Source organism: Oncorhynchus nerka, linkage group LG24 (assembly GCF_034236695.1).
Source record: "Oncorhynchus nerka isolate Pitt River linkage group LG24, Oner_Uvic_2.0, whole genome shotgun sequence".
In the NCBI taxonomy this organism is placed as follows: domain Eukaryota; kingdom Metazoa; phylum Chordata; class Actinopteri; order Salmoniformes; family Salmonidae; genus Oncorhynchus; species Oncorhynchus nerka.
In genome coordinates this window covers 41,700,020-41,721,170 of record NC_088419.1, presented here as the reverse complement: position 1 = coordinate 41,721,170, position 21,151 = coordinate 41,700,020, and the positions used below count along the sequence as shown (strand labels likewise).

At 42.2% G+C, this 21,151-nt stretch overlaps 1 protein-coding gene across 2 annotated transcripts; it reads right to left on the bottom strand.

The window, feature by feature from the left end:
- Nucleotides 1–11,213: 11,213 nt before the first annotated feature.
- On the bottom strand, nucleotides 11,214–20,639 carry LOC115108005 (tribbles homolog 2-like). Of its 2 annotated transcripts, none has more exons than XM_029631859.2 (3): nucleotides 20,544–20,639; nucleotides 16,430–16,722; nucleotides 11,214–13,568 (listed from the first exon to the last, which is right to left on the bottom strand). In XM_029631859.2, exons 2-3 carry the CDS (start codon nucleotides 16,582–16,584, stop codon nucleotides 13,094–13,096), a joined length of 630 nt encoding a protein of 209 aa, XP_029487719.1. In that variant the 5' UTR covers nucleotides 16,585–16,722; nucleotides 20,544–20,639; the 3' UTR covers nucleotides 11,214–13,093. The 2 variants fall into 2 exon arrangements, with proteins under 2 accessions (XP_029487719.1, XP_029487718.1); XM_029631858.2 differs by having other exon boundaries at nucleotides 19,330–20,635.
- Between the last annotated feature and the right edge of the window lie 512 nt (nucleotides 20,640–21,151).

The following is a 21,151-nucleotide window of genomic DNA, read 5'->3' as shown; positions in this document are numbered from 1 at the left end:
AAATCTCACATTTGGATTCATCAGCCCAAATGACAGATTTTCACCTTTCTAATTTCTGAAACCCTCAGATGTTTCCTAATGACACAAAATGTCATTTGAATTTGAGTAGGCCATACCCCCACATGAAGCAGAATTAATTAATTGAATTTGTAGAATTAAATTACATTCAAATGGTTACCAAGTAGCATAAGGTTGAAACATTTCATTTTAAAAACTCATTCTCCTAAAACTATTTTAAGTAATTACAGTGGTCTGGAAATATTCTAAGACCATGTTCTGAGTTGCCTATAATAATGAATAATTCCCTTAATGTTTTTACATATCAGAAACAAATCTTTTCCCGGAATGCATTAAATCAAACACTGCAGTATGGAAGGGAACGACGTTAACATCTCAAGACAAATAAAAATATTGTTTGAGTTATTTTATTTATCCATTATTTTACCAGGTAAATTGACTGAGAACAAGTTCTCATTTGCAGCAACGACCTGGGGAATAGTTACAGGGGAGAGGAAGGGGATGAATGAGCCAATTGTAAACTGGGGATTATTAGGTGAGGGTGATGGTTTGAGGGCCAGATTGGGAATTTAGCCAGGACACCGGGGTTGACACCCCTACTCTTACGATAAGTGCCATGGGATCTTTAATGACCTCAGAGAGTCAGGACACCCGTTTTAACGTCCCATCCGAAAGACAGATGATAATATGATTATACGATTATTATAATCAAACTAATATTTGAAATGGTATATGAATTCTTTGCATTAATATGTGGCATAACCTTTGATAAATAATTTGTCAAACAAATGAGACTCTTGTGTTTCACATCTCAGTTGAATTCAATTCTACTTTCTTAATATTCAAATTCAATTCAAATTCTGCTTTGTGACCAATTCAAATTCATTGTTTGAAGTGGATTCAATTCAAACCTGGTAGCAAAGTTGTGGAACTTTATAACTCGGTTGAATTTGGGTGCGAGTGTGATGCGCACAGGAACAACTGTCGCCATCACACTGAGGGAGTTCTATTAATGCCGCAGGTTAAGCTGGTAAGCGTTGATTGCATTAGTTTTGGAACCGGGCTTGCTTCCCGGGAGTGAGCCAGGTGCCCCGTTTTGGCCGAGAATAAAGTCAGCTCAAAACAAAAGTGACGTAGGCTAAGCATGTGGAGTAATGAGTAGGATTCTGTGTTTTTACAAGAAAAAGGGATTGCTTTTGATGAAAACTCGTTTGAATCTTCAAACATGTATTTTGTGGAAAAGGGATATTGTATGTTTCTGAACGATGCATCTAGCTGCCTTGTCGACAGCATGACTGAGTTGTGCAGATTTCTGTTTATTTGAGAAGGGCTCTCCTCCCTCACTGCTTTCGCCCTTCAAGTCACGGGCCGTAGCCCGGTGCACCAGGGGTCAACTTAATCAAACTCCCTCAATGCGTGTGTTTGTTTCTTTGTGCTTCTGTGTATAGCCTCTCACTAATCCTGCAACCAATTCCATCCTATCTGAGACCATCTAAATATAGACTGCTTAGAGCCCAACCAACAATGTGTAGGTTGTGGCTGTATTTATCATTGTTTATGTAACTACTGTTGGGAAGCTGGAAGAATCTACAGGTCAGTTCAGCGTCTAGTTTTCGTTTACATTTGATTGATTTGTCATCTAATGTGAATTCAACAAAAAATTTAATTGGATTTAGATTTTAAAAATTCCCTCCGCTTTCCAAGTTTATTCATCACCATCGAAGTTGAATTCTTTAGTTGAAATAACGTAAAAACAATGTTGATGCAACCAGTTTTTGTCCAGTGGGTAGCTGATACTTTCCCAATAATTCAACACAGGCCTGGTTCTGTGGGCAACACAAAACCCTTAGATTATACTTCTTTACAGTCACCACCAGAGAGCAGAGTAGCACAGTTCCACTTCACTGTGCAACCTGGAGAGAAATGTCCCTGAACATGATTTGTAATTTCTCCTTTTCTAGATACAGAATTCCAACCTTGCCTAGTGACCAATCACAGGACATCAATAAGTTCATCAACCATTAATGTAGCATACAATATACTGACATGCTCTAATGTTTAGTTCCCTGAACACAAATAGAAATGCAACATGCCACAATTTCATGGAAATCAGTCAATTGAAGTAAATTATTTAGGCTGTAATCTATGGATGGACTATGGATTTCACATGATTGGGAATACAGATATGCATCTGTTGGTCACAGATACCTTAAAAAGAAAAGTAGGGCCGTAGATCAGAAAACCAGTCAGTATCTGGTGTGACTGGGGTTGTAAAATTTCAGGAACTTTCAACAAATTCCTTGGTTTTGCAGAAATCCTGTTTGGAGGATTCCAGATTTCCTGCTTATTCCTTCCTGATTCCAGGTTTCCTGCTTATTCCTTCCTGATTCCAGATTTCCTGCTTATTCCTTCCGGATTCCAGATTTCCTGCTTATTCCTTCCGGATTCCAGATTTCCTGCTTATTCCTTCCTGATTCCAGATGTCCTGCTTATTCCTTCCTGATTCCAGATTTCCTGCTTATTCCTTCCTGATTCCAGATTTCCTGCTTATTCCTTCCTGATTCCAGATTTCCTGCTTATTCCTTCCTGATTCCAGATTTCCTGCTTATTCCTTCCTGATTCCAGATTTCCTGCTTATTCCTTCCTGATTCCAGATTTCCTGCTTATTCCTTCCGGTTTCCAGATTTCCTGCTTATTCCTTCCGGTTTCCAGATTTCCTGCTTATTCCTTCCTGATTACAGGTTTCCTGCTTATTCCTTCCTGATTACAGATTTCCTGCTTATTCCTTCCTGATTACAGATTTCCTGCTTATTCCTTCCGGTTTCCAGATTTCCTGCTTATTCCTTCCTGATTACAGATTTCCTGCTTATTCCTTCCTGATTACAGATTTCCTGCTTATTCCTTCCGGATTCCAGATTTCCTGCTTATTCCTTCCGGATTCCAGATTTCCTGCTTATTCCTTCCTGATGACAGATTTCCTGCTTATTCCTTCCGGTTTCCAGATTTCCTGCTTATTCCTTCCTGATTCCAGGTTTCCTGCTTATTCCTTCCTGATTCCAGATTTCCTGCTTATTCCTTCCTGATTCCAGATTTCCTGCTTATTCCTTCCGGATTCCAGATTTCCTGATTATTCCTTCCTGATTCCAGATTTTCTGCTTATTCCTTCCTGATTCCAGATTTCCTGCTTATTCCTTCCTCCAACCGGGACTTCGGGGAAAATTGGAACCCTAGGTGTGACCACCATTTGACTCATGCAGTGCAACACATCTCTTTCGCATAGAGTTGATCAGGCTGTTGATTGTGGCCTGTGGAATGTTGTCCCACTCCTCTTCAATGGCTGTGCGAAGAAGCTGGATATTGGCGGGAACTGGAACATGCGGTCGTACACGTTGATCCAGAGCTTCCCTAACATGCTCTTGGAAGAACTGAGACATTTTCAGCTCCCAGGAATTTTGTACAGATCCTTGCGACATGGGGCTGTGCATTGTCATGTTGAAACATGAGGTGATGGATGGCACGGCTGAATGGCACGACAATGGGCCTCAGGATCTCGTCACGGTACCTCTGTGCGTTCATACTGCCATCGATAAAATGGAATTGTGTTCATTGTCCATAGCTTATGCCTGCCCATACCATAACCCCACCGCCACTATGGGGATCTCTGTTCACAACGTTGACATCAGTTGACCACTGAAGTCGATTACAACTGCAGTCAAATCAAGACTCTGGTGAGGACGATGAGCGCGCTGATGAGCTTCCCTGAGATGGTTTCTGACAGTTTGTGCAGACATTCTTTGGTTGTGCAAACCAAAGGTTTCATCAGCTGTCCGGGTGGCTGGTCTCAGACGATCCCACAGGTGAAGAAGCCAGATGTGGAGGTCCTGAGCTGGCGTGGTTACATGTAGTCTGTGGTTGTGCGCCGGTTGAATGTACTGCCAAATTCTCTAATTGGAGGCGGTTTATGGTAGAGAAATTAACATTAAATTCTCTGGCAACAGCTCTGGTAGACATTCCTGCAGTCAGCATGCCATCTGTGGAATTGGTTTTGTGTGACAAAGCTGCACATTTTAGAGTGGCCTTTTATTGTCCCCAGCACAAGGTGCACCTGTGTAATGATCATGCTGTTTAAACAGTTTCTTGATATGCCACACCTGTCAGGAGGATGGATTATCTTGGCAAAGGTGAAATGCTCGCTAACTGGAATGTAAACAAATTTGTGCACACAATTTGAGAGAAATACCTTTTTTTGCATATGGAACATTTCTGGGATCATTATTTCAGCTCATTAAACATGGGACCAACACTTTACATGTTGCGTTTATATTTTTGTTCACTCTATTTTATTCAGATCCCCCTTAGCCGTTGCTGAAGCAGCAGCTACTCTTCCAGGGGTCCACACAAAACAAAGAACATGACAAAATACAGAACATCAATAGACAAGAACATGGACTGAACTACACCAATGTAAAAGAACAACAAATGTTGACAATGGAAAAAAGCTAATTGCTAGATAAAGAAATGATGGTCATAAAATGATGCTGCGGCAAATGATTGAGAGGCTATCAGCATTCCCTATCAGTAATATATTTGTGTACGTATAATTTTTTTATTAAAAAAATATATATATATATTTTACCTTTATTTAACTAGGCAAGATCAGTTAAGAACAAATTCTTATTTTCGGCCTAGGAACAGTGGGTTAACTGCCTGTTCAGGGGCAGAACGACAGATTTGTATCTTGTCAGCTCGGGGGTTTGAACTTGCAACCTTCCGGATACCAGTCCAACGCTCTAACCACTAGGCTTCCCTGCCGCCCCGGGACAGGCATCCTGTATCTGCAGCCTATACCACAGCAGCTGTCTCCCTTTCACTTATGTGATGGACGTAACCTTAAATCAGGATTACCCTGCACAAACATGACAGGTGCAACAACAACACACACACACACACACACACGCCAGATGCTGTTTACCTTAAACAACGCCACTTTAATGATGTTTACATATCCTACATCACTCATCTCATATGTATATACTGCTCTATACCATCTACTGCGTCTTGCCTATGTCGCGCGGCCATCGCTCATCCATATATTTATATGTACATATTCTTATTCATCCCTTTACATTTGTGTGTATAAGGTAGTTGTTGTGAATTTGTTAGATTACTTGTTAGATGTTACTGCATTGTCGGAACTAGAAGCACAAGCATTTCGCTACACTCGCATTAACATCTGCTAACCAGGTGTATGTGACCAATAAGATTTGATTTGGTTTGAAATTTGATTTATTGGAGGGACAAATTAGATGTGAAGTGCTTTCCTGTAGTGGGATTCAATGACAGAAGGAGGTCAGTCCGAGGAGCGAGGAAAGGTCAGGTGGCCTATCAAAAACATTGAAAATACATTGTCACGGCAAAATTGACAGAACATATATTTTGGGCAATATGGGCCCTCTTGTGAGAGTAGAGAACTACCAGGAAATGGTTTAGTGAAGAGCTTCTCACATGATTGTTTAGTTGTTTTTCTAATGTCTGCAAGTTTGAGAGGAGGTGGTGAAGAAATGAAAGTCCAAATCCTTTCTGTCTTCTTTCTCACACAAGAGAGCGTTGCGATCTTTTCATATCCCATGCATATCTGATAATGCGGTTAAAATGATTGTTTTGTTGAGGTAACAATGTAAAAAGCACACTTTTCTAAAGAGCCTTTCAATTGGCGCTGCCTGGCAGAAGCAGCTTAATATCACGCATCTCCTGTCTTGTCAGTTAATGGGCACAGCGGCCATGGTTGTAATGTTATTCAGGGATAAATCGTTTCTGTCCTTCTGGTCCTTTTCTGCTCTCAGATCCCAACAAAATAAGCTCAGCACCATAAGCCTTTAAATCTATATCTGTTGGATTATCCAACAGCGGGCTTCCGCCAAATTTAGCTACCTCAGTAATTGTGCCTTCGGTCTGTGCTGCGGGACTCTGGGAAGAGAGAACATTTTATAAATGTGTAATATGTCTGTTCGACAGGCTGAGAGAATTCGCTGCTCTGTCTTTGTTAGGTATAACTGTCTCCTGAGAGAGAGGGTATATGAGAACAGGTTTGTGTGACAGACCTGGGATAACTATAGTTTTAACTATGCTTTGTGGGAAGTAACTATTTTTGCAGGGGAACGAATAATTACTTTGGAGGTGACTACAACTATTTGAATACAGATCCCAAAAAATGACTTTTTAAAAACTATTTGAATAAAGATCTCTGGAAGTCACTACTTTTCTGAAACTATCGGATTGGCTGCCTTCAACTAATGGCAGGGCTAGGGCTGTTGCGGTGACCGTATTACCTCCACACAGGCAGACACGAGTCACGACTGCAGTCAAATTCCACGTGACCATTGAGTCAAGTCAATCTCATTTTATGCACTCTGGACATGCATTCAATACCCAACTTGCTAATGGCCATCAGGTCGCTAATGGCCTGGTACTCAGGGCCCTATTGTCCCTTTAACCACTCTGACATCAATGCAAATGCAATGGAAAATCACATCAAACACATCTCATCAAAACAGTATTGTGCTTTTAAAACTCACCGCACTGTGATTGATTCACTTGAAGAAAGAAGTACAACAGGTTGAAACTGAGTGGAAAACATGGTCGTTGTGTATGTTGTTTCAAGCCAAACAGCACTTTCTAAGGTGATTAATTCAAAACAACCATAAGCATATTAGAGTTCATGCATATCCATAGGCCTATATTAGAGCCCAAGCCCGAAAAAAAAAACGGATTTAAAATAATGACTGTGTCATTAGAGCCTACAATACATAGCCTAACAGCATATCACGCACGGCAGAAAAACATTTATTTTTAAACATAGATGTAAAATGTCTTTGGTACATACAGTAATTGGTCTAGCCTATACAAATTTTTGTAATCACCTTTAAGTGTGGGCTGTATTACTATGCATACTGGTTGAAATGGTTGCCTTATGCTTCTCTTCCAACATGTTATCCATTCATCTAGGATGCTCTTGGTTCATTGATTATACAGGGCAGCTTTTGAGTTAGCCTACAATTATAGTGAATTTGTATTACATTTTGAATAGGTCATAATAATAATAATAGTAATAGGTCATTTTTTCTATTTTCATAATGATTAGGCTGACACGTTACCTTTAGCTATAGAATGTCTCACCACCGTGCAAACAGATTTCACTTTGTTTCCCAAATGAAGCACTGGGTAGCTGCAGCAACAGGGTTGGAGAGCCCATGGCATACAGAGTTGGGGCGGAATATCACATGTCGCCCAGCTAGAGGCTGCATGCTGCTCAAACAGTGTTTGATGCGTGGAGTGAAACAAGCCCAGACATTTCTATATGCAATCACATGTGAAAGGAGAGTTTTGATGGTTCCCACTAAAAAAGGATCCCAGCTGCTACTATATATATTTCTCAGCTATTATTAAGCACATGCTCTGCCATAAACTGGGAGTAGCCTACCTCGCATGATTGAAAAACGAACCGCGGGCGAGTGGCTTCCATTCACTATTCCAGTGCGTAGGGATGACATGCATTTTTCCTCTGCCCCCGTTCCTGTCCATGTGATCACGGGCCATTCTAAATTGAAACAGAGTTTACATATTAGTAAAGACAATATTACATTGAGAATAGTCTGATGGGTGAACATATGATCACTTCATGAGAGAACAGCCTGTGCAGCCTGAGGCAAGGAACAGAGTGCAAGCTTTTTATTGCGACTTTTTCCCAATCATCAATATCCTATAGTCGCATCAAGCAGCCCATATATGTTTTGATTTCTTAGACACTCTAAGGGTTGTGTCATTCACAACTAAAGTTGCCAAATAATTCTAAATTTAGCCCAAAAGATCTGTTTCAAATGATCGCTTTTTCCACTCAACATAGCCACTTCATATGCACACTTTGTCACGACTTCCACCGAAGTCGGCTCCTCTCCGTGTTCGGGCGACGTTCGGCGGTCGACGTCACCGGCTTTCTCGCCATCGCGGCTCCATTTTTCATATGTCCATTTGTCTTGTCTGGTTTTCATACACACCTGGTTTTCATTTCCCCAATCAATCTAATTGTATTTAACCCTCTGTTTCCCATCATGTTTTGTGAGTAATTGTTTTCATGTCAAGCGATGTTCTTTAGCGCTTTACTTTATTGTTCCGTGTTTTTGAGCGCGTTTGTTTAGTTGTGCTCCCGGTTTGGAACTTTCATAAAGTGCGCTTTATTTGTCATACTCTGCTCTCCTGCACCGGACTTCGCCTTTATACACTCCTTGACACACTTGCTGCGGAATTGGAAAAATATTCTTTCAATTTTATTCTGCTAAATTCAATTATATTCTTATTACTATAAAATACAATAAAACATAGCACGGGACTTATAAGCATATCTTGTCAGCTAAATTAACTAGCCTACAGCCAATGGCACGGAGCATAGCCAGATAACATACAGTAGGGTAGGCCAACTCATATTCTGTTCTTCTGAAAAAAAAAAAAAAAATATCATAAAGTTTCTTTAGACCTGCGTTAAATAAATAATGGATTTATTGTGATGGTATAGATGTTCCAAAGGCGTGCATCAGTGGCTTGTATGTGTGGAGGCCTGGAGATGCTTAACCTGTTTATGTTAATTAATGGTCAATTACGGTGAGACCGGCAGTCATTTGCATGAAAATAACCATCTGACAAAATGTCATGATCACCACAGCCAAAGGCAGGGCTGTATTTGGGACTGCATGTTGAAGATAGAAAAAGAACAGGGGTCACACACTCACCTATACTATTCCAATCTAACTGACAGTCATATTGGATCTACACAACACATTTCTACGTGAACATTTTGTAAATATCCATTCTCCTGAATGTCCATTGCCCCAGGTGTACATCAAGTCAAACCAATTAACCAATGATATTTTGTGCAGATAAATATAAATAGGTTGTGACACTCCACTACTGTAGGACTCTTTCAACATGCCATTGAAACGGTTGAAAGTTGCAATTCATGAAAATACTGCAGAGTAATTCAAAGCCATTTGCAAACATTTCAAACAGCAAGTTGGATGCTCAGCAAAAACAATTTCAAACCTATTTGTCCATCTGGGGGGGTTTGTTTCAAACACACTATACCAAGGGATAGTTTACTCAGAATACAAAACAAACCATTTTAGATCTGCCTTGGCTGTTGTTGATTCACGGAGGCGGTTTTGAAATATTTAGTTTCCTTTGGACACTTTAGCCATATTGTGTTACTGTCAGCATTCTAAGTAACACTTAATATTAAACAGTTTTTGTGCCTGTGTAACAATAATTACAAAGTTACTACACATGTATAAGAACTTGAAGTCAAGTGTTGCTGTATTACCTTATGTCTCGCTCATTTATGAAAATATACTTGTTACTCATTTTGAAGCTGCAAAAGTGATCTACTCTAATGTTGCGGTGATTCTATGTCCTTTGTGTATTTAATTCTAGGCTATCGGCCATATTAAGATTCATATCTAAGAGCCATTCAACCCATACGCTAATGATCATATATTTAGACTAATTCAACTAAATCTTGTGGTTTTGAAATACATTTTTATTTATTTTCAAATAACTTGCATATATTCAAATATTATTTGGTTTTCTGAAAGGTAACGAGCATTCGGAACATATTCAGACCCTTTGACTTTTTCCCACATTTTGTTACGTTACAGCCTTATTCTAAAATAAATTAAATAAAAACATTTCCTTAGAAATCTAGACAAAATACCCCATAATGATGAAGTGAAAACAGGATTTTAGACATTTTTGCAAATGTATTATAAATAAAAAACAGAAATACCTTATTTACATAAGTATTCCGCTTGGAGTTTGCCAAAAGGCACCTAAAATAATCAAGATTCCCTGGTCTGATGAAACCAAGATTGAACTCTTTGGCCTGAATGCCAAAAGTCACGTCTGGAGGAAACCTGGCACCATCACTACGGTGAAGCATGATGGGGCAGTATCATGCTGTGGGGATGTTTTTCAGAGGCAGGGACTGGGAGACTAGTCAGGACAGAGGGAAAGATGAACGGAGCAAAGTACAAAGATCCTTGATGAAAACCTGCTCCAGATCATTCAGGACCTCAGACTGGGGGCGAAGGTTCACCTTCCAACAGGACAACGACCATAAGCACACAGCCAAGACAATGCAGAAATGGCTTCAGGACAAGTCTCTGAATGTTGTTGAGTGGCCCAGCCAGAGCCCAGATTTGAACACGATCTAACATCTCTGGAGAGACATGAAAATAGCTGTGCAGCGAAGCTCCCCATCCAACCTGACAAAGCTTGAGAGGATCTGCAGAGTAGAATGGGAGAAACTCCCCAAATACAGGTGTGCTAAGCTTATAGTGTCATACCCAAGAAGACTCAAGGCTGAAATTGCTGCCAAAGCTGCTTCAACAAAGTACTGAGTAAAAGTGTCTGAATACTTATGTAAATGTAATATTTCAATAGTTTCTTTTTTTTTATTGCAAAAATGTCAAAAAAACTGTTTTTGCTTTGCCATTATGGGTTATTTTGTGCAGATTGATGAGGGGAAAAAAAACGATTTAATACATTTTAGAATAAGGCTGTAACGTAACAATATGGAAAAAGTTAAGGGGTCTGAATACTTTCCGAATCCTCTGTAGTTGCCTAATAGTTGAAACTCTATATAAACTATATTGGACTACATTGAGTACTTGAAAAGTTTTGGTATTTTCAAATAAACTACAAAATACTACTATTTTCTGCTCAAGTCTATTGTGTGTGGACAGATGGATACTATCTGCATTAGCAGAGTATCTGAAGTCAACTAGCCTAATGTATAGTCTAACAGGTGGAAAGTCTCAACATTGTGTGTGGTCAAATACACTACCCTTAATTGGGGTAATACTATATCTGTTAATTTAACACTGTGAGCTCAGCACTTAAGCATTGAGACATTCTGTAATGTGTTTCGGTGCTCTTCACCCAAAGATGTCTAACGTGTTCATACTGTAATGTACTCCAGGAAAACGCAGTGGTTACATCACTGTGGCCTGAGCTAATGACAGGACGCAATCCCCGATACAAAGCACTTTGTAATAACCATCAGAGTGGCTTGAGTAATAATATACAGAGGCCTAATGTCACAAAGATACAATATCTATGATGTGCTAAGAGAAGAATCAAACCCAATGTGCAGTTCACAATTTATTTACTGAATAAATTTGGACAAAACACCAAAATCTATTACATTTTACAATCAGAACATCCGAGGCAGAATTCCCACCATGCACCACTCCCCTCCAAAACAAAAAGACTCCTTGAACATTAGCACCAAATCAGCACTAAACGCAAATATGGGCAGCTCATTCTACGAAACAAAAATAAAAGCAATAGTCAGTTTTTAAAAGCGACTCAAAATAGCAAATTTCTGATAAAATGTTCACTTGTGTTTTTACTTTTATAAAAACAAGCTTGTTTTTGTTTGACCCTGCTAGGCAGGCGATAGCATTCATAGGGCACATGCCGAGGACTAGTTAATAAAAACACAAATTCAAGTAACATTGAGATACGACAAAACATGTCCACTGGTACCCATTCAGAACAGGACAGTTTCACAGGACCTACGCAGGCAGAAGGAAATCAACATGGGCTACTGCAGACCATGTTACTGTGATGGTATCTTTTAATAATTGGTTTCAAGTTCAAAATAAAATATATTAAGGGTGACTGAAGTCGGCATGGGTGGGGGGGGGCACAGAAATACTGGCACAAAAGTTGAATTGTTTTTTCTAAAAACTTCGGACAGCCTTTTTCCCATCGCACCTGTCCTGTGTCCAAAATATTGCCTACAAATACATACATGTAAAAGGAATCTCTGAAAAAGAAAAACCCTGCAATGTTTTTTTTTAAATATATATATATATATATATATTTATATGTATATAGTTGATGTTACAATTTAAATAAAACGTAACGTTTTCCGTTCCTACAAATAAAAAGCTAAACTTAAATAGAGAAAGCGCATCTAGAGCGGTGAAAACGATCGTTCACCGAGCCTAAACAAATCAAGTGCATGATGCAACTGGTGAAGGCTTTAACGAGAGAGAGAGGGAGAGAGAGGTTACAAATGAAGGTTAAGGAGAAGATATGAAAGCAGCAGTAACAACTGAATGGAATAGCTTAACACAACAAGGTGATATCAAACTTAAAACCTAGCCTTATTAATTCATGATAATTGAATGGTGGTGGAACATATTTTTTAATTTTTTTTAAAAAGAAATGCACACAATAAGTGGGGAAGAGGAATAAGGCTACACAGAAAAAGATGATGAAGCACACAGGTTTCTGAAGACGGGTACGTACAATAATTGAGTAACTATCCGTCTTCTATGTCAGTAAGAGCTTTATAACCTAGGGTCAATGGTCATGTTAGGTAATGAGAGACAAACAATGAGTGAGCAACCAAAAATGAGGTCATCTGTCCTGATGATTGTTCGAAACAGAGTAGGTAGAAGTTGGCCCTAATCACTGGTCCAGTTTCAGATATTGTTTTAATCTTCCTAATAATGGTTTAGGATTGAGGGTTGGGTTATCTGATCTTAGATCTGTGGTTTAGTGGGCAATTTATACCTGGTCATGTGAAAACTCAGAGGAGTGTAGTAGCAGTTTGACTGACTGACATGTGTCTTGTTCTCCTTGGCTGAGGTCTTGTGTCCCTTCGTGCTTGCTGTAGCGTCACAACATGTCGTATGTATCTACTTTTAAAAGCACCACGAAAAGAAAAAAAAGATTATGTTTGCTACATTGTTTGCGACTTGCATGTCTAGTGGCGGCAACTCCTCTTAACAGAAGTCCCGCCCCCGTGATGTTTGTGAGCCATTCACCACCTGGCTCCGCCTCGAGGTTGGTTTTCCATGGAATGGAAAGAAAAAAAGATGGAAACACCTTTTCTGTGAGTGACAATGTTTCACCTGCTAAACAACTAATCTACCGTTAGGCTCTTTCTGAGCGTGTCGCATTTGTTCCGCGTTGTGGGGTAGTCCTCCCTTTGTGCTTCCTGTTTCCTGTCTGCTCAGCTGAAGAACTGATCCAGCTCCTCCTCCATGTTCACCTCGGGGACAGTCTGCTCCTGCTCCCTCTCCCCTCTCCCCTGGACCACAGCGCCGCCTGCTGCCCCGGAGGATAAGAACCAGGGGTGCTCCAGGATCTCCCGGGATGTGAGGCGCTCTGCGGGCTCCCGGCGGAGGATACTCCGGATCAGACACTTGGCCTTGGGCGTCAGGGTCTCTGGGATGCTGAAGTGGCCCCGGCGGATCTTACTGAACAGGGAGCCGGGTTCTACGTCGTGGAAGGGGTAGCGGCCCACCAGGATGGTGTAGAGCATGACGCCCAGGGACCAGACGTCGGCCGCCTTGCCCGAGTAGCTGCCGCTGGCGTTGAGGATCTCGGGGCTGACGTAGGCGGGGCAGCCATGTTTGTCTGACAGAGAGTCGTCATGGCCCTCCAGGATGTAGGTGTCTTCTAGGCTCTCCAGCTTCACAAGGCTCCTGGAGGGAGACAAGAACAGACAACAAACAAATATGAATGCCCAGAGTCCTCATTCCACAGGAGGATGCACATAAAAAACATTCTGATAAGAATCATATCTGTCCTTTTATATAACCGATGGTCATTGACGCATTTTCCCATTTAAATGTAATTGGTCCATAAAATCAAAAGTACATTGTGAGTATAGTAATGCCTCTGCCGCACAGTTCTTGATCACTGTAGGCAGTTGCCCTCCTCTAGTGGGATCGCAATGTAATTCACTGTGATGGACATCGCCGATCCATAGCTTTGGACATTAAACTACATGGAGCACATAATGCCTGGGGCTTACATCTGACATTTCCATTCACAGAGATAAGAGCAGCGCAACCAGCCTGCCAGCATGCATCAGCCTATTTATAGCCCAGCTGATTCAATAAACCTCTCCAGTCCAAGAACCGCCATTATGGACGACTTCAGTTCAGAGGCCTTGAGCAAGCATGTGGTAAGAAGAGTTTGAAAACGGGAATCAACCCTCAAAAGTGTTATCATCCTAAAAAAAAAACAGAACTGTTAAGCCTCGTCTCTTTTCAAAGCAGACCTTCTCACAGCCATGGTTCTCTGAGATCATAATGAAGGGTTGTTCAGAGGCATCATGACTGATGAGGACTCTGGAGCAGTTCACGGTCTACAGACCCTGTACACAGATGAGAACGGGACACTTGTGAGGCTCCACCTAAAGTGGCTCCATCTGTTTGCGTGGAAGTGGGCTTTGAGAGACGCACACGCACATATTCAGGGAGAACTGAACACTTCCATCCATTGTAGCCCTTTCCTGTAGTTAAATGACCTATTATTCATATTTTTCATAATTAATAAACATTTTGGACAATGTGGTACTTTTTTCACCACTGGGTACGGGGGTCTTCTTTTTTTGAAGCCCATAACCACGTGTGTACTTTGGTTTCAAGGTAGAATTGTTTAGGACTACCAAGAAACCCGGTGCGACCCTGATTTAGCCCACTGCAGTAAAAGGTTCATGAAGGAGAAGAGTAGAGCTGCAGCAGTGGCTCAAACACACACCTCCACTGATTTGGGCTTAGGCTTGACTTTGTGTTAATTGTGGGATTTTGTACCGTCCTCTTCACTTGTTTCCGATTTCTTTTGTTCCAGGAGCTTGAGTTCAGGTAGTTGAGAGTATGCAATCAGTGCGTTACCTCCAATAATAACCTTTATAAGCAGCCCATTTGTAAATGTCACTGACAGAGCTACCTGCAACATACATACCAGCAAACATAAAGAGGTTGACATATGCCTTACTACTGCTTACATAGCATCTCATGTTTAACATCCCCATAAAGATGTTAAAAATACATTAAAACACGTTGCTGGGTTAAGAGGTCACTGTCTGGTACAGTAAGGGACAGTGCTTTGTAGGTTGGGTTCTAGATATCCCCTGGCTGATGCTGAATCCCAGCAAGTATGGCCTATAACCATTCCTGGGGGACAGTGAGGGGTGAATTCAACCATGATGATATAAGCAGGTTTCCCAGTCTGTCACCACACACTGCAAATACTGTGGCCATATCAACTTACTGGGACACCTATCTCTCTCTCTCTCCCTTCTCTGGCCAGCCACTAAAGCTCTGGGACTTGGCTTTTGGCCAGGGTGACTCTGAAGAGTCTGAAGTGGCGCCCTCTCCGGTCTCCTCATCTCCTTTCCTTCATCTGCACTAATTTGAAAGAGCTGGATAGGCGAAAGCAGATTCCCAGTAGCCTACCACTGTACTGCTTAGATTTTCTTTCTATTGTTTTCATCTCGTGCTAGCTTGTGTTTTACCATCAGTCCAGATGTAGGAGAGGATACAAGGACAGGAGTAGAGGAAGGAAGCCACTTAGAATTAGATGCACCTCCAGTCCCCACCCCAGTGTCTCTCTTCACCCCCTTGAACCACGCTCTGCCCCCATCAATCATTCAGTGGAGGGTTTCACATCCCACCCTGTCACATGGTTGGTCCTGTCATGGCAGCCAAGGTCGTGAAGACTGCTATTAAATGAGTGTGGCTCAGCTTCCCTTTTCAATGAGCAAAGCCAGAGGGTGACGCAGCCACATATTCACATAGATAAAAGGGCCTCTACTCCACTGTCAGGTTGGAGCAGAATGAGGTCCTGAACAGATCTAGGATCAGCTTACACTTCGCCCAATGTAACCTCAACCATTGGAGGAGAAAACACCAAGCTGACTTGAGTTCAGTGTGTGTCTGGGCTGGGGCATTCAGATAGAGGGCATCCAGTCAGTGCCAGGAACAACACGTGCTTGCCTCGACAGTCAGTTAAAAAAGCAGCATTAGAATATGTTTTTATCACTGTTCTCCTGGATCACTATAGTGATAAATGTGGACAGCCCACCACCAGGGGTCAGTATATACTACAGCCTGCACTAGCTGCTGTCTGTGTAGAACCGATTCATTACTCTGTACCACAGCCTTACATGGTAAATCCCAATGTAATTGAACATCTGTCAGACAAAGCAACTCCTGGCATCTCTTCTTCACTGTTAACCAGTTTAACAGCAGTTCAGCTTGCTGGCCGGGGGTCTAGACTGTATCCAGTCTCCCTGCTTGTCCCCAAACCACATACATGCATGCGTACTCCTAGTTATATTACGTACCTCCAATATGGCGACCTCTGATCTAAAGAGAAACTGCTCAACTCCATTATTATGTAACAATTACATTGTTACTGTAGTAATCACAGTTTTACTGCACAGTGGAACTTCATGTAAAGAGTTACCGTAGAGTTATTTACATTCACATCGATTTACAAAGAGTCCCCCCCCTCGCCCATCCATCACCCCTCCCCACCCCGTCCACTTCCTCACCTGTCCTCGTTCCGGAAGACAAACTTCCTCAGCTTGAGGTCCCGGAGGACCACGCCGTTGTCATGGCAATGCGCCACAGCCGAGGCTATCTGACGGAAGAGTCTGGCGGCCTCGTCCTCGCGTAGCTTCTTGCAGGTGCGGACGAAGGAGTGCATGTCTCCGTGGCTCCTCTCGAAGAAGACGTAGGCCCGCTTCTCCCCCAGCAGGACCTCCACCACCTGGTTGATGTGCTCATGTCTGCCCAGGGCGAAGTAGGCCGCCAGGGACTCCTGGTAGCGGCCTATCTCAAACACCTGGAGAGGGGGAGGGAGAGGGGGTGGGCGGGGGCGGGGAGAAAGAGGGGGAAGGAGTTTAGTACCCAATGGAGATGACAGTCATTGCTCAGCACATTGTGTAGACTAGAACAGATGTGATTGTCTATCATCGTGTAGAATAGAGAACCGGGTAAGCTCTGTATTTCTCCAATGTTTCACCTTAATGAATATGCCTATGCCCCAGGACTCCAGAACCTTCAGACCAAGGTTCATTCCATGGGGTGTAACATTTAGATTGCTGCTGCAGATAGAGAAGTAAAGACATAGAACTACAGGGTAACCGTTCCATATTTTGCATGCACACATTTATATCTGAATGTGAACATTCTGTAACATTGTCGCTGTCGCCCTCCTTGCATATGCTACAGGCTCCCCCGGTTTCCATAGTAACCCTTCTCCCCTCTGTTCTCCACCTCGACGTTCAGCAAGTGCAGCCCAGGTGAACGAGCCTCTCGACTCCGAGTCGATAAATGGTTAGAAAACAGTAGGCTCTGGCTCACCCTGCAGTGTGTGTGTGCTTCTCAAGGTCTACAATTGTAGCTGGGTTCTACTAATACGCCGAGGCAGTAAACTGTCAATTCTGAGATTACAAATTGATCTTTGATGTTGCTTGGCAACATTCAGTAAAAATGGAGGTCAGATGTATAAATATAGCTCGCTGGCAGTGGCAGTTACAGTGCCAAAGGCCATACTTATCATTCTAGGACTGTGCTCCGATGGGGCCTGTGTGCTTTTAGCCTAAGTATTTTGTCTATTAATCAGGTCAGGTTTATGACCCTGTTTAGGGTTAATCATTTGAACGTACCCAAGGGTGCATGTATCCAATGCGCCAATAATCATAATATACAGTTAAGTCAATAATGTACTTTACAGTGGTGGAAACAGTGGAACCTCATGTATAAAGAGTTACCGTAAGGTTATTCATATTGATTTACAGTTAAGTCAATAATGTACTGTACAGAGGTGGAAACAAAGGCCAAAAGGTTGCCCTATGCACAAATTGAAGTCCTATCCGACAAGTCGACCACATATCGGATCTTTCAGACCCTCTGGTGATGTGTGTCCTATGAGGAAAAACAACAACAAGATGGAAATTTAACTACAATTAAATGTATTATATTCATATTGCACTAGAAGAACTGAAACAATATTATATTATACCCCCATTTGCCATGGGAAATTGTGGGTCATTTTGGTAGTAATGAAAAGCGGAGCACGTGTGCTATGTGCCAACCTGGTCTCAGAGCATTTCGTATTATTATGTAAGTAAATAAGTACCTCCATTTTAGTATATGTTCCGTTTCGTATGGTATGTATTCATTTGTGGATGTCCATCACCCATTTTCTATGCTGTTATGAATTACAATTCCTATTATATGTTAAGAATTTGCTAAACTCATGATATGTACAAATTCTAGCTAGGTGGCTAACATTAGCATTAGGGTTAGATAACAGGGTTAAGGTTAGGGTTAGCTACATGCTAAGTAGTTGCAAAGTAGTTGCTAATTATTATTATTATTTAACCTTGATTTAACTAGGCAAGTCAGTTATGAACAAATTTGTATTTAAAATGACGGCCTAAGCCGGCCAAACCCTAACCCGGACGACGCTGGACTAATTGTGCGCGTGCCCTATGGGACTGCCCGGAATCAAACCAGCATCTGTAGTGATGCAGTGCATTAGACCGCTGCGCCACTCAGGAGCCCCGAGGACTAAAATGCTAAAGTTGTCACTGATGAGATTCAAACTCGCAACATTTAGATGGCTAGACATTTGCGTTATATGCCCAACCAACCCCCTCACTGTAGGTTTTGCCATAAGTAACCATGTGTAACCATACCACATGTAACATTTGTTACTAATTTAAATTGTTACTAATTTCAGTTTCCCAGATTTTAATTTACTATATTACGTCTAATCTATGAGACCAGGCTGCATGCGCAGGAGAATGGGGAAAACCTCATTTTCATTTTTTAACAATGAGGAACAAAGGACTGGGTAGTGCTACACGGGCTATTAGTTTGTGAGAGCAGTTACTAACTCCTTTGTCGACGTTACATCATTGCAACCGGACCCACATAGCTCTCGAGACACGCGCGAGCTGAGCTGCCTGCTTTGCACTCCATTCACTTTTATGTATTTCCAATTCATGCATAAAATATCAGGAGACAAATTTCGTGCCAACACCGGGTATTTATCTATACAGTGCATTGTTTAGTTGTGCATGCCCTATTGGACAGTCCGTGGGTAATTTGCATTTAAAAAGGCAACCAGCTAGGCCTGCCCTACAGCTATAAACATGTAATTACTGTATATTTATATATCTAAAATAGATGTCTGCATTGTGAGCAAGTTCTAGTTTATTATAGTGCTATAATTCTATTCTACATTCAACTTGCATATGACCCTGGTGGATTGACCAAATATGGTGTTTTGTGGTTAGGCTAATGTGATCTCCTCGAGATGATTGGAATTTGCATGACGTTTGCTACAATATAGGCCCATATCTGCTGCAATCTCTCGATGACTAACGCGACCGCCAATCAACCCAAGGGCCCATACAACTCTTATAGCTCGAATACCCACCTTACATACAAGCTCTTCACCGGTGTGCAGGTGGGCGGCTCTGAAAACGTGGTCCCCCTCCAATGGCTCGAGGAGCAGGTAGTTCCCGATGCAGGAGATACAGTGGGAGGAATCCGGTGTTTCGGGGGGGCTAGGGGATCCTAGGTTAGGACTGAAACTCTGGCTGGATTCTGTAGTCCTCAAGCAAGATAACTCCTCGTATTCGGTTGCTTTGTGCCGTGATCTCCCATAACGCGAGATGTTGATGGGATTTGATCTCTGTATGTTCATCAGGATTCCCTGAAATACTTCCAAACTATCGGGGGTCTTCTTCTCTTCGAAGGCAGGGATGTAAACTTGAGTCAATAGATTGGTTGTTGTGGCCCAATACTTTGTAGCTGCCGTTTAAAAAATGTCAATCTAGATTATATGTTGCGCTACTTTTGCAAGGGCACCTATTACACTGTAATACGTAGGCTAGGCTATGTCAAGCTATATATGTACAGCTGGAGGGCTCATGTGCAATACATGCAAAGAAAAGGGCAATTCGAAGATAATTTTTGCAATATGTGGTCTTTATCTACCCAGCTGTAGGACTAAAACAAAATCCTTGTTCACTGCCCCATAACGCACGGCAGCCCTTTGCAGAAGAGGATGAACGCTTTCAGAGTGCGAGAGACAGCAACGCCGATTTGCTACAAACGAAACACTCAAATCCTACCGAATGTCAGTTTTGTAATGACGATTGGACTGCTAGATTTAATATTTAGCATAAAGCTATCCCGCAGATTAATCGAATTGCATGACACGTTTCAGAAAATAGAAACAATGTATCCGTCTAATAGCTTGCAGACTGAGACCATACAAAGTAACCGCGGTTAAAATCGCACCGACGTTGCAAGCTACCGTAGGCTATATATAAAATCAACATGAATTATTGATAGCGAAAGCAATGCTATTGCTTCATAGCTACCAGGCCAGTGTCAGATGGGCCTTGTTCGTTCCACAAATGCAGCGAGCTTCGGGGATTGCCATCGACCAAATATGGAGAGAAAACCATCCAGAATTCGTAGCCCTTTGTTGTGTTCGGAAGTGGATGTCCTTTGCGACGAATTTTAAAAACCGAAGGAACTGTCGTCGACTGTTTCAGCTGCTGGAATTAAGGGATGGCCGACTTTCCCAGGCCTTTCCCTTGATTCAGCAAGACATCCTTTCCGGCCGTGGTGTGTACTTACGTGGCTGGGGAAATCTAGTCCATTCAATGCGAGGTCAGCCGCGCAACACACACCGTGCCTCAGTGCAGGAGCCGACAGCCTGGCGGATAGGCTTCCACACACACTCTTTCGCTCACACACATACACGCAGACCTGCCTCCGACCCGCCTCCCTTTACGTCACATACACACACACACATACAGAGAGGAACCCCATTGGTTTTCCTGCCGATCTTGACACAATGTCTACAGTAATATGCAGCAGTCATGTGAGCTGCATGTACACCCCAGGAATCTAAATGTAGCCTACCCACGGCATGGGAGTGTGGTAAGGCAGGCTACTGTAGCCTACCCACGGCATGGGAGTGTGGTAAGGCAGGCTACTGTAGCCTACCCACGGCATGGGAGTGTGGTAAGGCAGGCTACTGTAGCCTACCCACGGCATGGTAGTGTGGTAAGGCAGGCTACTGTAGCATTTCCCTCTACAAATGCCTTCCATAGAAATACACTATATATACAAAAGTATGTTGACACCCCTTCAAATTAGTGGATTCGGCTAGTTCAGCCACACACGTCACTGACATAGGATGCTACCTTTCCAACAAGTCAGTGTGTAAAATGTCTGGCCTG